The 16,281-nt window shown below is 54.9% G+C and overlaps 1 protein-coding gene across 2 annotated transcripts; it reads right to left on the reverse strand.

Annotated features, from left to right (window-relative positions):
- Window positions 1-1,346: 1,346 nt before the first annotated feature.
- Window positions 1,347-16,041, reverse strand: TNNT1 (troponin T1, slow skeletal type). 2 transcript variants are annotated; one of them, XM_016936854.3, is made up of 11 exons: window positions 16,027-16,041; window positions 15,700-15,726; window positions 14,562-14,583; window positions 10,875-10,938; window positions 10,207-10,323; window positions 9,904-9,981; window positions 6,980-7,093; window positions 5,860-5,969; window positions 2,586-2,676; window positions 2,399-2,439; window positions 1,347-1,476 (listed from the first exon to the last, which is right to left on the reverse strand). In XM_016936854.3, the coding sequence occupies exons 5-11, from the start codon at window positions 10,303-10,305 to the stop codon at window positions 1,431-1,433; spliced, it is 579 nt and encodes a 192-aa protein (XP_016792343.2). In that variant the 5' UTR covers window positions 10,306-10,323; window positions 10,875-10,938; window positions 14,562-14,583; window positions 15,700-15,726; window positions 16,027-16,041; the 3' UTR covers window positions 1,347-1,430. The 2 variants fall into 2 exon arrangements, with proteins under 2 accessions (XP_016792343.2, XP_054529825.1); XM_054673850.1 differs by lacking the exon at window positions 16,027-16,041 and having other exon boundaries at window positions 15,700-16,018.
- Between the last annotated feature and the right edge of the window lie 240 nt (window positions 16,042-16,281).

Here is a 16,281-nt window from a genome sequence, read left to right on the forward strand (position 1 = left end):
CCTTCCTACTTCTGTGGATTTGCCTATTCTAGAAAATTCATATAAGTGGAATCATATAATATGTGATCTTTGATGTCTGGTTCCTTTCGCTTAGTATGTTTTCAAGGTTCGTGCGTGTCACACCACATGTCAGCACTTCATTCCTTTCCGTGGCTAGACAACATTCCACTGTGTGGATGAACCAACGTATGTTTATCCGTTCATCAGTTAATGAGCATTTGAGTTGCTTCTGCCTTTTGGCTATTATGAAAAACTAGCGGTGGGCCAGGCGCGGTGGCTCACGGCTGTAATCCCAGCACTTTGGGAGGCTGAGGCAGGCGGATCACTTGAGGTCAGGAGTTCGAGACCAGCCTGGCCAACATGGTAAAATCCCGTCTCTACTAAAAACACGAAAATTAGCTGGCGTGGTGGCGCGCGCCTGTAGTCCCAGCTACTCGGGAGGCTGAGGCAGAATTGCCTGAACCCGGGAGGTGGAGGTTGCGGTGAGCCAAGATCTTGCCATTGCACTCCAGCCTGGGTGACAGAGTGAGACTCTGTCTCAAAAAAAAAAAAAAAAAAAAAAAAAAAAAAAAAGCTGGGCATGGTGGCTCACACCTGTAATCCCACCACTTTGGGAGGCTGAGGTGGGAGGATCAACTGAGGTCAGGAGTCTGAGACCAGCCTGACCAATATGGTGAAACCCTGTCTCTACTAAAAATACAAAAATTAGCCAGGCATGGTGGTGGGCACCTGTAGTCTCAGCTGCCTGGGAGGCTGAGACAGGAAAATTGCTTGAACCCGGGAGGTGGAGGTTGCGGTGAGCCGAGATCATGCCACTGCACTCCAGGCTGGGTGACAGAGCAAGACTCCATCTCAAAAAAAAAAAAAAAGATGCTGCGGCCGGTGCAGTGATTCACACCTAAAATCCCAACACTTTCAGAGGCTGTGGTGGGAGGATCACTTGAGCCCAGGAATTCAAGGCTGCAGTGAGCCGTGATCACGCCACTGCACTGCAGCCTGGGCGACAGAGCAAGACCCTGTCTCTAAAAATTAAAAATAAAAATGCTACTATGAACATTCATGTACAAGCTTTTGTGTGGACAAAGGTTCCTGGTTCTCTTGGATATACACCCAGGAGGGGAACTGCTGGGTCCTGCGGAAATGCTTTCACTTGTTGAGGAACCGCCAGGCTGCTTGCAAAGCTGTTGCATTTTCCATTCCCACCAGCAGTGTGTGAAGGTTCAGCCTGCCGTACTTTAATGATTATTGGTGACACTCTTTCAAGTAACTTGTTGGTAATAAGAAGTCAATTAACCAGGAGAGACCAGCTGCATCTCCACCGTAATAACATCAGAGAACCCAGCAGGTGTCTGAGGGAAGCGTTTATTTCAAGCTACTGATGGGACAAACACTCCCAGGCTTCGCGGGTGCCACTGTCCGGGGCGGCATCCTCACTTCCAGCGGCCTCCAACGCGGCCCTTCCCTGCCCCCTTCCGGCTGTAGAAGAATGAGGTGGTATCAGGAAAAAGGGGCCCCTCCAGTCTCTGAAATGGGCCCCAGGCCCTCAATTCAGGAAGCCCATTCCCCCAAAATATTAGCCCTCCCTGCCCAGAGGAAGCAGTGAGCAAAGCAACTGTCACCTCTTTTGGGTTCTACGACTGGGGGGCAGCGGCTGGTGGTCAAAGGCCTTGCTGACATGTGGGAGCTGATATTTGGGGGCGAGTGCAGGGTGTTCATGGGGGAGCTGATGAATGTTTATGAGTCAGGGGCCAGGGTTGGGGGAGGAAGGGTTGGATGATCTGGGCATGGGTGGGTAACATGCAGGAAGGGCCGGGGTGAAAGAGACAGGAAATGGGAGGAGAAGGGAGAGGGAGAGGAGGGAGGAAGGAAGAGATCAGTGGAGAAACAGAGAGAGAGATTCAGGGAAGACCCTCTCGGCTGGGCGCGGTGGCTCACGCCTGTAATCCCAGGACTTTAGGAGGCCAAGGCGGGTGGATCACGAGGTCAGGAGTTCGAGACCAGCCTGACCAACATGGTGAAACCCTGTCTCTACTAAAAATACAAAAATTAGCCACGCTTGGTGGCGCGCACTTGTAATCCCAGCTACTCAGGGGGCTGAGGCAGGAGAATTGCTTGAACCCGGGAGATGGAAGTTGCAGTGAGCTGAGATCACTCCACTGCACTCCAGCCTGGGTGACAGAGCGAGACTCAGTCTCAATAAAAAAAAAAAGAAAAAGAAAAAGGAACTGAGACCCAGGATTCCGAGAGCAGAGAGAGGAGGACAGAGAAGGAAGGACAAAGAGAAAGGGGCAGAAACTCAGGCAGTGGGGGATGGAGCCCAGAGAGAGAGGGAAAGAGAGGCCTGAGAGTCAGCGGGAGGGTAGGGACAAGAGCAAGGGCTCCAGACGGTCACACTCACAACTTCTGGGCGTGGCTGATGCGGTTGTACAGCACGTTGATCTGCGGAGGCAGAAGACAGATGCTGGGACAGCTGGTGGGGACGTGGGGACGGGCCACCCACCCCTGCCTGGAGTTTGCTGGTCCCTCCCAGCCCAGCCCTGCCCTTCCTCCCTCCCTCCCTCCCTCCCTGCGGAGCTGGGTCTCACCTCATATTTCTGCTGTTTCAGCTTCGCCATCAGGTCGAACTTCTCAGACTCCAGCTGGTGGATCCAGTCCGACAGCTCCTGGGCTTTCTCCCTGGCAGGGCAGGAGGGCTGTGATGGAGGGAGCCAGGCAGACCGGGCCCTAGGCCCAGGGACGGAGAGGAACTTGGGCCCAGAGAGGTTGTGGGAACCACCCAAAGCCACACAGCGAGACTGTGAGTTCAGCGTTGTCGGCACCATTTTGTTCATATTTGAGGCCGAGTGTTTTAAAATCTGTGCCCACTATCTCCATATCCGAGCTGGAGCTCTCGCGTTTCCCAAGGGGAGAGAAGGGTGTCATGATTAAGAGACCAGGCTCGGCAGCTCACACCTGTAATCCCAGCACTTTGGGAGGCAGAGGCCAGCAGATCACCTGAGCCCAGGAGTTCAAGACCAGCCTGGGCAACACAGAGAGACCCCGTCTCTGCTAAAAATAAAAAAAAAAAATTAGCCAGGCAGGGTGTTTCCGGCTACTTGGGAGGCTGAGGCAGAAGGAACCTGGGAGGTCAAAGCTGCAGTGAGCTGTGATTGCACCACTGTATTCCTGCCTGGCAACAGAGCAAGACAAAAGAAAGGAAAGAAAAGGAGAAAGGAAAGTGGGGAGGGGAGGGGAGAGGAGAAGAGGGGAGGGGAGGGGAGAAGACGGGAGGGAAGAGGAGAAGAGGGGAGGGGAGAGGAGGGGAGAAGAAGGGAGGGGAGGGGAGGAGAGGGGAGGAGAGAAGAGGGGAGGAGAGGGGATGGGAAAATAGGGGAGGGGAGGAGAGGGGAGGAGAGAAGAGGGGAGGGGAGGGGAGGGGAGAAGAGGGAAAGGGAGGGGAGGGGAGGGGAGGGGAGAGGAGGGGAGAAGAAGGGAGGGGAGGGGAGGAGAGGGGAGGAGAGAAGGGAGGAGAGGGGATGGGAAAATAGGGGAGGGGAGGAGAGGGGAGGAGAGAAGAGGGGAGGGGAGGGGAGGGGAGAAGAGGGAAAGGGAGGGGAGGGGAGGGGAGGGGAGAGGGGAAAGAAAAGGAAGAAAGAAAAGAGCGAGCCCAGGCTCTGCAATTAGAAGCCCCTGGTTCAATTCCCAGCCATGCCATTCTCTGGTTTATGAATATGTCACATGACTTCCTTTAGAATCCTGTTTCCTTCTCTAGAAAATATGGAAATAAAACTGTGGAAGAGATGGCTGCTTGCCTACCTGTTAGCCCTTCTCCCTTTCTTCTAGAAATAGCCTCTTGTGCATTAGGCTGAGTTGAAAAACTACTTTGCCCAATCTCCCTTGCAGGTAGGGGTGGCTACTCAGACGAAAGCAGGTCACTGGGTGCGGCTTCCAAAAGAGACTGTGTGGCTCTTCTCTTGCGTCTTCTTTCTGCTGCTTGGATCATCCATGTGAGGCTGGAGCTAGCAGCTATATTGGACTAAGTGATTTTGAGGATGGAAATATTGGGCTAAAAGTAGTGAGTGAAGCAGAAAAAATAGGAGTCTGGTCTCTGATTTTGTAGAATTGCCATACCAGCCCTGGACTAAAACCTACCTTTCCTTCCTTCCTTCCTTCTTTTCTTTCTTTTCTTTCTTTTTTTTTTTTTGATAGGGTCTCACTTTGTCACCCAGGCTGGAGTGCAGTGACACCATCACAGCTCACCGCAGTCTCAACCTCTCAGGCTCTAGTGATCCTCTCACCTCAGCCTTTTTTTTTTTTTTTTTTAAGACAGAGTTTCGCTCATGTCGCCCAGGCTGGAGTGCAGTGGTGCCATCTCGGCTCACCACAACCTCCGCCTCCTGGGTTCAGTGATTCTCCTGCCTCAGCCTCCAGAGTAGCTGGGATTACAGGCGCCTGCCACCACGCCTGGCTAATTTTTGTATTTTTAGTAGAGATGGGATTTCATCATATTGGTCAGGCTGGTCTCCTGACCTCAGGTGATCTGCCCGCCTCAGCCTCCCAAAGTGCTGGGATTACAGGTGTGAGCCGCCACGCCCGCCCGGCCAACAATACTTTACATGAACCATGTGCACAGGAAGGAGGGCCCACAGCGCCCCCAGAGGGCTTCCAGGAGCCTGCTGTGCACATCCTTTCCCGTCTCCACACTCAGTATCCCCACACGGGTAGTTTGAAAGGAGCAAGGTGGAAGTATTTACACCATGGGAATGGGCACGTGCTAAATCTAGACATTTTGCCCCCTGGAGAGCAGCTGTTAAACATTTACCACCAAGCCACTTTACAGCACACTAGCAAAGACTATGGACTATTGTACCAGACTGCCGGGTTCAAATCCCAGCTCTTCCACTTGCTAGCTGTGCAACCCTGGAAGGGTTACTTAACCTCTCTGTGCCTCAGGTTCCTCACTATTAACACAAGGATAATAATAGTATCTACCTCACAGGGTTTTAAACCCTCCATAGGAAGCTGCTGCTGTAATTATTATTTTTTTAAGGATGGGGTCTCACTACATTGCCCAGGCTGGTCTCCAACTCCTGGCCTCAAGCAATCCTCCCATCTTAGCCTCCCAAAGTGCTGGAATTACAGGCATGAGCCACCAGGCCCAGCCTGTAATTATTATTACTATCTCACTGCCCTTTCACAGCTCTGTGAGGTGAATTTTGTGATTATATCCTTGTTCTGCCAATGAGGAATGGGAGCCCCAGAGAAGTCAGGTAACGTGCGCAAGATCACAAAGTAGCCGGCAAAGCTGGCACTGAGCCCTGGGCAGGGGCTTTCAGTGCAAGCGGCAAACCCGATCACGGCGCCACTCTGGGGTGGTTGAAGTTTCTGAGCCACAGCCCAGGCCAGAGAACATGGAGATACAGGGGGGCTCCTGAAGGCAAGCCCCCACCAGCCTGCCGTCCTGTGGCTTTTCATGAGAGGCAGGCTGTCTTGGCTATAGATGCGAGGGACTCAGCTGGAAAATTCTCATCCGCATTCCTGGCTTGAATTTAGGTAAAAGGCACAGCCCATCCTGAGCTCCAAGGCACATCACGGAGTTAACAAAATCTCCTAAACTGGGGGGAGGGAAGGCATCTTGTCTGGCTTCCTTGGTAACACCTGTCAGATGCTACAGGCCACAGCAGCCACGAAAAGTGGGCTCAGTGACATGTTTCACAAAGAAGGCAGCAGAGGCCCAGAGAGGGGAAGCCACTTGCCCAAAGTCACACAGCACCGGAGCTGAGACCCAGAGTATCTGCCCACCCAGATCTGGGTGTGAGCTCCTTTATCCCCCTGTCTCACACCCAGGCCCCTCCACCCCGAGCCCCCCACAGCACCTACCGGAGCTGTTCCTCCCCCATGTAGTCAATTTCCAGAGGCTTCTTACGCTCAGAGAGGATGCGCACCTTCATCTCCCGCCCCGTCTGCCGCTTACCACGCTTCTGTTCTGCCTGAGGGTGGGGGAGGCAGAACAGTAAACCGGGGGCCACATCCCACAGACCACCCCCGTGTCGGGACCCACACGTCAGATCCCACAGACCATTTCCATGTTGGGACCACAGGTCTACACCCCAGGCCCATCTCCTTCAGACCTAGGAGTCCAGCCCCACTCCCTCCTCCCTCAGATCCAGGAGGAGTCCAGACCCCCCAGTCCCTCCTCTCAGACTGAGTCCAAGCCCCAGACCCTCTCGCATTAGGAACCAGAAGTCTGGCCCCCAGCCCCTCCTCCCTCAGACCCAGGAGTCCAGGCCCCCAGCCCCTCCTCCCTCAGCCCAGGAGTCCAGGCCCCCAGCCCCTCCTCCCTCAGACCCAGGAGTCCAGGCCTCCAGCCCCTCCTCCCTCAGCCCAGGAGTCCAGGCCCCCAGCCCCTCCTCCCTCAGCCCAGGAGTCCAGGCCCCCAGCCCCTCCTCCCTCAGCCCAGGAGTCCAGGCCCCCAGCCCCTCCTCCCTCAGACCCAGGAGTCCAGGCCCCCAGCCCCTCCTCCCTCAGACCCAGGAGTTCAGGGCCCCAGCCACTCCTCCCTCAGACCCAGGAGTTCAGTGCCCAGCCCCTCCTCCCTCAGACCCAGGAGTTCAGGGCCCAGCCCCTCCTCCCTCAGACCCAGGCGTCCAGGCCCTCAGCTCCTCCTCCCTCAGACCCAGGAGTTCAGGGCCCCAGCCACTCCTCCCTCAGACCCAGGAGTTCAGTGCCCAGCCCCTCCTCCCTCAGACCCATGCGTCCAGGCCCTCAGCTCCTCCTCCCTCAGACCCAGGAGTTCAGGGCCCCAGCCACTCCTCCCTCAGACCCAGGAGTTCAGTGCCCAGCCCCTCCTCCCTCAGACCCAGGAGTTCAGGGCCCAGCCCCTCCTCCCTCAGACCCAGGAATCCAGGCCCCAGCCCCTCCTCCATTAGGAACCAGAGGTCTGGCCCCCAGCCTCTCCCCACTCAGAACTCAGACCTCAGGCTCCTGCAGGCTGACTCACCTTGACCAGGTAGCCGCCAAAATGGGCCCCCATGTTGGACAGCACCTTCTTTTTCTTGGCATCATCCTCTGCCCGCTTCTTGGCCTCTTCCTCTTCCTTCCTCATCTTCTCCTCCTGTGGGAAGTAAGGGGTTAACCTCATGGACTCCCCTCTAGGACTGAGGGAGGAGGGCCCTGGGATGTGGAACTGGGGCACAGGGATCAGCAGGCCCAGTGCCGCAGAAGCCGCTGGGACATCAGAACCAGCAGAAACGCAGGTCTCCCCTCCCGGCCCTGCCAGGTCTCCCCGTGTGACCACCTGCAAGTCCCTTCCCCTCTGTCTTTTTTTTTTTTTTTTTGAGACGGACTCTCGCTCTGTTGCTCAGGCTGGAGTGCAGTGGTGCGATCTTGGCTCCCTGCAACCTCCGCCTCCCGGGTTTAAGCAATTCTCCAGCCTCAGCCCCCTGAGTAGCTGGGATTACAGGCACCCGCCACCGCGCCCAACTAATTTTTGTATTTTTAGTAGAGACGCAGTTTCACCATGTTGGCCAGGCTGGTCTCAAACTCCTGACCTCAAGTGATCCGCCCGCCTCGGCCTCCCGGAGTGCTGGGATTACAGGCGTGAGCCACCGCACCTGGCCCCCTTCTCTGGTTCTTAATATCCTCCCAGAAAAAATCGAAATGAAGGAGAAGAAGAAATGCCTGCTTTTTCTGCATGTCTCCAACCTGAAATAGCCTATAGTGAACTCTGCTGTATGACCTCACTCCAGATGCTCAGCCTGTCTGGGCCACAGTCGCCCTTAGTCTCAGGAGATGAGAATATCTGTTTTGAGGGGGTCAAGGAAAGTAACTGGTGATAAGGCCAGGGACTGGGGAGATTAAAGAGGCTGATGGCCTTGAGCCTGAGGAAGGGGTTCTGGAATATTTAGCGAACGCATTACGACATTCGAGAAACTCTTCATTGAATGTTCCAGAAATAGTGGTTTGTCCAGGCTGAGCCCCGTCTCCTTATGGTGGACATGAGGCTTTTTGTACACCCAGCACTCCGTACCTGAATTAGTTTCCTTTCTGTTTTTGAGATGGAGTCTCCCTCTGTCACTCAGGCTGGAGTGCAGTGGTGCAATCTCTGCTCTGTTCACTGCAACCCCCACCTCCTGGGTTCAAGTGAGTCTCCTGCCTCGGCCTCCCAAGTAACTGGGATTACAGACATGTGCCACCATTACCAGCTAATTTTTGTATTTTTAGTACAGACAGGGTTTCACCATGTTGGCCAGGCTGGTCTCAAACTCCAGGCCTCAGGTGATCCACTTGTCTCGGTCTCCCAAAGTGCTGGGATTACAGGCGTCAGCCATCACACCTAAACTTAGTTTCCTATCACTGCTATAATTTGCAAACGTAGTGGCAGAAAAACAATGCAAATTTGTTATCTTACAGCTCTGCAGATCAGACATCTGAAATTGGTGCCCCTGGGCTGGAATCAAGTTGTAAACAGAACCAATTTATTCTGGAGGTTCTAGGGGAGAATTCATTCCCTTCCCTTTTCCAGCTGCTGCCTGCATGTCTGGGCCCATGGACCTTCTTTCATCTTCAGAGGCAGCCATGCAGCATCTTCAAATCTCTCAGTGTGACCCTCTGGCCTTCCTCTTATAAGGACCCTTGTGATGATCTTGCCCTTCCCCACAGATAATCCAGGACAACCTTCCCATCTCAAGATCTTTAATTTAATCACATCTGCAAAATCCCCTTCACAGCTGGGTGACGGGCAGGTGGCTTGTGCCTGTAATCCCAGCTACTCGGGAGGCTGAGGCAGGAGGATCACTTGAGCCCAGGAGTTTGGGAACAACGTGGGCAACATAGAAAGACCCTATCTCAAATAAAAAAATAATAATAATAATAATAGTAATAATAATGATGACGATGGCCAGGCATGGTGGCTCATGCCTGTAATCCTAGCACTTTGGGAGGCCAAGGGGGTGGATCACCTGAGGTCAGGAGTTCAAGACCAGCCTGAACCAACATGGAGAAACCCCATTTCTACTAAAAATATAAAAATTAGCCGAGCCTGGTGGCAGGTGCCTGTAATCCCAGCTACTCAGGAGGCTGAGGCAGGGGAATTGCTTGAACCAGGAGGCAGAGGTTGCAGTGAGCTGAGATCGCGTCACTGCACTCCAGCCTGGGTGACAGAGCGAGACTGTCTCAGAAAAAAATAATAATAATAATAAAAAGGAAAAAGAAGAAAATGGAGAATCCAGGCCGGACACGTTGGCTCATGCCTGTCATCCCAGCACTTTGGGAGGCGAAGGCAGGTGGATTGCTTGAGCTTAGGAGTTGAAGACCAGCCTGGACAACATGGCAAAATGCTGTCTCTACAAAAAATAAAAAAATAAAAAAAAACTAGTGGGGCAGAGTGGTGCAGCCTGTAGTTCCAGCGACTCTGGAGGCTGAGGTGGGAAAATTATTTGAGCCCAGGAGGTCCTAGTTGTAGTGAGCTAGGATCACACCACTGCACTTCAGCCTGGGTGACAGAGCAAGACTCTATCTCCAAATAAATGAATAAAAAATAATAATAGGCCGGATGCGGTAGCTCACACCTGTAATCCCAGCACTTTGGAAGGCTGAGGTGGGCAGATCATGTGGTCAGAAGATCAAGACCATCTTGGCCAACATGGTGACACCGCATCTCTACTAAAAATACAAAATTTAGCCGGGCGTGGTGGCACGCACCTGTAGTCCCAGCTACTCGGGAGGCTGAGGCAGGAGAATCGCTTGAACCTGGAAGGCGGAGGTTACAGTGAGCTGAGATCGTGCCACTGCACTCCAGCCTGGGCGACAGAGCTAGACTCCGTTTCAAAGAGTAATAATAATAGTAATAATAATAATAATAACAAAATGGGCATCCGGCTGAAGAAGTAACATTTGGGCTCTCAGGGCAGGGGAGGCACCCACCGCCAGCTTAGCCTGACGTTCGCGTTCCTTCTCAGTTCTGAAGCGCTGTTGCTCGGCTCTCTCTGACCGGCGCCGCTCCTGGGAAACGGAGAAGCATAAGGGGGTGCAGGGACGTACCCCCAGTCTTCCTTCCCCAGAGTAGGCTAATAAACAGGTTGGAGTGTGGCCACCGACTTGGGTGAATTCCCGCAAGCCTAAGGCTCAGCTCTGTACTAGAAGGAAAACTATTATCTGCATCTCCCAAGATGCAAGGGATCCACATGGAGGGAGGAAGACCGGGGGGAACCCGGACTCTCGGCTCACAATGCGCTCCTTCAAGGCAACCAGCTCCTCTTCCTCCTTCTTCCGCTGCTCGAAATGTACATCGATGAGTGTCTGCAGCTCCAGCAGGTCTTTCTCCATGCGCTTGCGGTGGATGTCCTGCAGGACACACGGGGAGCCTGTCCTAGGAGACCCTGGAGGGGGCAGCAGCCTCCCAGCACCTCCCCCATGCAGGATGGTGAACTGGCCCGTTTCCCAGGACGGTATCCAGCAGGTGGCAGCAATGCCTCGTGTTTGACACTAATCAGCTCTTCCAAGGACAGGCTTCCCAAAGACGGGAGTGGGGAGTGGGGACCGGCGCCTTTTTTTTTTTTCCTCCCAGGCTGGAGTGAAATGGCGCGATCTCCGCTCACCGCGACCTCCGCCTCCGAGGTTCAAGCGATTTTCCTGCCTCAGCCTCCCGAGTAGCTGGGATTACAGACACCTGCCACCACGCCCGACTAATTTTTGTATTTTTAGTAGAGACGGGGTTTCACCATATTAACCAGGCTGGTCTCGAACTCCTGACCTCAGGTGGGTCACCTCAGCCTCCCAAAGTGCTGGGATTACAGGCGTGAGGCCCCGCGCCCGGCCGGCGCCTTTTCATGATTGACACAAAGGCCCCTTAAAAACTAGCAACTGCGCCTGCGGAGGGGTCTCTTGTCACTTACATCGAAGTCAACGCGCTCCCCTTCTGGGATCTTTGGCGGGATCAAAGGAGGCACCACGGGGCGGCTGAGTGGACAGAAACACAGAGACCATGAGTGGCCCGACCTCCCTGAGCCACCTCCCACCTCCGGGATGTGCCGTCCAGTGAGGTAGCCGCCAGCCCCGGGAGGCTCCTGAACGTGGAGGGTCCCAGCTGAGGCAGGCTGTCAGTGAAACACACAAAAGAAGGTAAAATACCTCACTACTCATGTGTTTTTGGTTGTTGTTGGTTTTGTTTTGTTTTTTTGACGGAGTCTCTCTCTGTCGCCCAGGCTGGAGTGCAGTGGCGCGATCTCGGCTCACTGCAAGCTCCGTCTCCCGGGTTCACGCCATTCTCCTGCCTCAGCCTCCCGAGTAGCTGGGACCACAGGCGCCCGCCACCACACCAGGCTAATTTTTCTGTATTTTTAGTAGAGACGAGGTTTCACTGTGTTAGCCAGGATGGTCTCGATCTCCTGACCTCGTGATCCACCTGCCTCGGCCTCCCAAAGTGCTGGGATTACAGGTGTGAGCCACGGCGCCCGGCACTAATCATGTTTTATACTGATTACATGTTGAAATGATAAAACATTATATAACAGATTTAAAAAACTGTGCTATGAAAATTAATTTTTCCTATATTGTTGTACTTTAAAAAATATGCCTAGTAAGAATTTTTTTTTTTTGAGAGAGTCTCACTCTGTCACCCAGGCTGGAGTGCAGTGGCGCCATCTCTGCTCACCACAACAACCTCCACCTCCCAGATTCAAGTGATTCTCCTGCCTCAGCTTCCCGAGTACTTGGGATTACAGGCGCCTGCCACCATGCCTGGGTAATTTTTGTATTTTTAGTAGAGACGGGGTTTCACCATGCCGGCCAAGCTGGTCTTGAACTCCCGACCTCAGGCGATCTGCCTGCCTCAGCCTCCCAAAGTGCTGGGATTACAGGCAGGAGCCCCTGCGCCCAGCCATTTTTAAATTTTTTGTAGAGATGGCGTTTCACAGGCTGGGCGCGGTGGCTCACGCCTGTAATCCTAGCACTTTGGGAGGCCAAGGCAGGCGAATCACTTGAGGTCAGGAGTTCAAAACCAGCTTGGCCATCATGGTGAAACCCCATCTCTACTAGAAATTAAAAAAAAAAAAATTAGCTGGGCATGGTGGTGCGTGCCTGTAATCCCTGCTACTCAGGAGGCTGAGGCAGGAGAATCGCTTGAACCCCGGAGGCAGAGATTGCAGTGAGCCAAGATCGTGCCATCGCACTCCAGCCTGGGTGACAGAGGGAGACTCTATCTCAAAAAAAAAAAAAAAAGAGATGGCGTTTCACTATGTTGTCCAGGGTGGTCTTGAACTTCTGAGCTCAAGTGATCCTCCCGCCTCAGCCTCCCAGAGTGCTGGGACTATAGGCGTGAGCCACTGCGCCCAGCTTTTAGTAAGAAATTGTAAGTGACGTGTGTGGCTTGCCATCTATTTCTATTGGGTGGTGCCGCTCTGAGGCTCAGCCCTCAGCCTGCTCTGATTTCCTGCCACTTCCTTGGAATTCTCTTTTCTGGGTTTCTGAGACAGTGAAGAGCGATTCCAAGATGAAGCAGACAGGACTTAGGGGATGCTGGGCAAGGGGAGGGAAGAGGTGAGGACAATCCCCAAGGGTCTCTGGGCCAGGGGGCCAAGTGTACAGCAGGGCCGTCATCTCCATCTTGGAAAAGTCAATAAGCTCCATCAGGGCGTCATGTGTGGGAATAAAATATGGCTTACCATATTGTACAGGAATAAATACCGACTTGCCTCCCACCCCTCTGGCTGTTCCATCCCTATCTCCTGGCCCCGACAGCCCCGTGAGCTGCCAGTGAGCTTTCCTTTTCCCTTTTCTCATCATCAATGCCATTCACTCCAATGACTTCAGGTATCATCAACTGCTGAGGACTCGCCAACTGTCTCTGGTCCAGACTCTCTCCTAAGCCCCAGACTCAAGCTAACAGGTATCTCCTGAACTTTTCCCACCTTCCCACACATGACGTCCTGATGGAGCTCACCAACTTCTCTGAGAAGGAGATGGCAGCCCCACTGTCCACTTTGTTCCCCAGCCCAGAGACCCTTCGGGGTTGTCCCCATTGCTTCCCTCCCCTTGCCCAACAATCCCCAAGTCCTGTCCCTTTGCCTTGGAATCCCTCTCAGTCCATTCCCCCACCCCACCCCACCCCTTTTATTTTTTTTTTTGAGATGGAGTTTCACTCTTGTTGCCCAGGCTGCCGTGCAATGACACGATCTTGACTCACTGCAACCTCTGCCTCCCGGTTCAAGCGATTCTCCTGCCTCAGCCTCCCAGATAGCTAGGATTACAGGTGCCCACCACAATACCTGGCTAATTCTTTTGTATTTTTAGTAGAGACAGAGTTTCACCATGTTGACCGGGCTGGTCTCAAACTCCTGACCTTAGGTAATCCGCCCCCCTCAGCCTCCCAAAGTGCTGGAATTACAGGCATGAACCACTGCGCCCGGCCCCATTCCCTTATTTTTATTTATGTTTTAGAGACAGGGTCTTGCTCTGTTGCCCAGGCTGGAGTACAGTGGTGTAATCATAGCTCACTGCAGCCTCCAAATCCTGGGTTCGAACAATCCTCCTTCCTCAGCCTCCTGAGTAGCTGGAATCACAGGTATGTGCCACTGTGCCCGGCTAATTTTTTAAATTTTTTTGTAGAGATGTGGGGGATCTCATTTTGTTACTTAGGCTGGTCTTGAACTCCTATCCTCAAGTGATCCTCCCAGCTGCCGCTGCGCAGGCAGAGGGCACAGTGTGTGCAAAGGCTCAGGGGTATGAAAGCACAGGCATGGCTAGAGAACCATGAAACGCTGTGTGTCTGTCAGTGGGGAAGGCAGATGCTAGAAAGGTCCGCTGGAGCCAGATGGGGAAGGCTTTGAATGCAGGCTAGTTGCTTTGACTGCGTCTTAAGAGTAGTGGGGAGTTGAGGAAAGATTCTGAGCAGAGGAGGGGCAGGGTTAGCTCTGGTGTTAGAAAAGTCTCTCTCGAGTCATGGAGGAGGATGAGCCACAAGCTGCAGGCAGGGAGGCCAGAGAGGAGGCTGGGGTGATGGTAAAGGCGCGAGGGGAAGAGGGACTACTGGGTGGAAAGAAGGAAACAGACTGGCTGGGCATGGTGGCTTGCGCCTGTAATCCCAGCACTTTGGGAGGCCGAGGTGGGAGAACTGCTTGAGGATAGGAGTTCGAGACCAGCCTAAGCAACATAGCAAGACCTCATCTCTACAAAAAGAAAAAAAAAAAAAAAAGCCAGGTGTGGTGGCACATGCCTGTGGTCCCAGCTACTCAGGAGGCTGAGATGGGAGGATTGCTTGAGCCCAAGATGTTGAGGCAGTGGGCCAGGATTGGGTCACTGCACTCTAGCCTGGGTAACAGGGTGGGGACTATGAGGACGATGAAGAAGAAGGGGAAGGAGAAGGAGAAGGGGAAGGGGAAGAAGAGGAAGTGGAGGAGGAGGAGGGAGGAGGAGGGAGAGGAGGGAGGAGGGAAAGGGGGAGGGAGGAGGAGGAGGAGGAGAAATGTTGACTGCTGTTTCAATTTCCTCCCTCCATCTCTGCCTTTCTCACACCTTGTCTCTGGGGGTAGAGGGAATATTTAGGAAGATGTATGACTGGGGCCCCCCACCCTGTAGGATCTCACCTTGGTTTGGGGCGTTCCTCTTCTGTTGGTGGTGGGGGATAAAAAGAGATAATTAGCAAGAGTTTAGAGGAGAGGGGCTAGGCCTGACACACCCTGGGGAGGGACCCCCCAAGCCTCGGCCCCTAGGAGCCCCGGGAAGGACTCTGGAGTCCAGTTCTGGAGGAGGGGGGATGGGGAGAAGAAAAGAGGGAAGGAAAGTCAGGGTGGCTGTAAAGGAGGAAGAGGGTCACACGCATCAGATATACATTCAGAACTGGTGTGGGGACCCCCCACCCCCACTGTCTGCATACCCAGGAGTGCAAACCCCCAGACCTTTCTCTATTTATATGCCCAGAGCTCCTGCTCTCCTCCATTAGGACCCAGCAGTGCAGGGGGTCCCAACCTCTGTCTTCATTCAGTGACCCCAGCGCTCTCTCCCCAGCTCGCCCCCTGCCCACCGCCCACCCCCCCCCCCCCTCCGACCTTGGAGACCCTGACTCCCAGCGCTAGCCTCCTCTGCAATCCTAAATTCCAAGCCCCAACCTTTGAATGTATATGGGGGAGAAAATAACAGACAAGGTTGGAGGCGAAGATAAGGGGGGACGGGGTGGTGCTTCTCCGCAAACATCCAACCCTTCTATAAAGATTCCTCCAGACTGGGGAAGAAGGCTTGGGTGTCGGTCCCTTTAAGAAGGAAGGGAAAGGGTTAAAGCCACTGCGGGGCCATTTCCCTTCCCGGCCCCGAGAGGGCGCAGGAGCTCTCAGGGGCTTAAAGGGCCAGGCCTGGGGGCGGGTTATGGGGGCGGAGGGAGGGAAGGGTGGTCTTGGAGGTTGGGGCCCGAGGATATCGGGGGTCCCCCCGGGCCCCCGACATCGGTCTCGGGAAGCGAAGCAGCCGCGGTTACCTGGCTCTGCCACCGGCTCCGGCTCTTCGGGGGCTGGGGAGGGGAGGGAGGAGCAGCGAGGGTTTGGGGAGCGAGGGGGGAGCGGCCACGCCCGGGCGCGGGAGGGGAGAGAGGGAAGAGACGTGAGAGGCTGTTAGAGGACCGGGAGCCGAGGCCGTCGGGAGCCCCATCCCGCCCCCTCCTCCCGGGCCCAGCGTCCCCGCCCCCCGCCCCCCCACCCCCCAGCTCCAGACCTGCGGAGTCCGGGACCTCACCTTCCTCCTCCTCCTCCGCAGCCTCCTCTGGAGATGGGGGCACAGAAGAGAAGGCGTTAGGAGCTGGGGGAGGGATGGGGGCGGTGGCCAGAGACCAGGGTTCCAGTCTCTGCTGGACGGGGGACCCTCTGGCCTCGGCTGCGATGGGCACGTTCCCCCTGGCGGTGCAGGGATGGCGCGAGGAGACGCGCCAGACCCGGAGAGGGCGGGCGAGGGCCCTCGGGCTGAGCCGCCCCTTCCCCGCCAAAGTGCCACACTCCTCGCCTCCCCTCCCAAGAGCTCCTGGGCGTGTCCCCATCCCATAGGGCCGGCCCACTCCCTACTCACCTTCCGGCTGCTCCCTGCGGACGGGTGTGGGGAGAGAGGAGGGAGAGGAGAGTTAGACCTGGGGTGGGAGAGCCTCTCCACCACTGCACGCCCCAACCCCTCCCAGTGCAGCACTCACTCCTCATATTCCTGCTCCTCGGTGTCCGACATCCTGGTGCGGCCTAAGGACCAGAGAGAAGAGGCCCAGTGGGGTGGGGCCCCAAGGAGGGGGCGACCTAGACTCCTGGGTGTGAGGGAGGAGGGGCTGGGGGCCTG

Source organism: Pan troglodytes, chromosome 20 (genome assembly GCF_028858775.2).
Source record: "Pan troglodytes isolate AG18354 chromosome 20, NHGRI_mPanTro3-v2.0_pri, whole genome shotgun sequence".
Taxonomy (NCBI): domain Eukaryota; kingdom Metazoa; phylum Chordata; class Mammalia; order Primates; family Hominidae; genus Pan; species Pan troglodytes.

What these genes read in the sequence shown, in the direction of transcription:
- TNNT1 (XM_054673850.1), bottom strand. Translation starts at nt 15,997, where the DNA reads ATGGGGACACGCCCAGGAGCTCTTGGGAGGGGAGGCGAGGAGTGTGGC. An exon ending in TGCGGAGGAGGAGGAGGAAG is followed by an intron (nt 14,584 to 15,699) that starts GTGAGGTCCCGG and finishes CACCACCAACAG; the next exon opens with AAGAGGAACGCCCCAAACCA. An exon ending in ATCAGCCACGCCCAGAAGTT is followed by an intron (nt 1,477 to 2,398) that starts GTGAGTGTGACC and finishes ATTCTTCTACAG; the next exon opens with CCGGAAGGGGGCAGGGAAGG.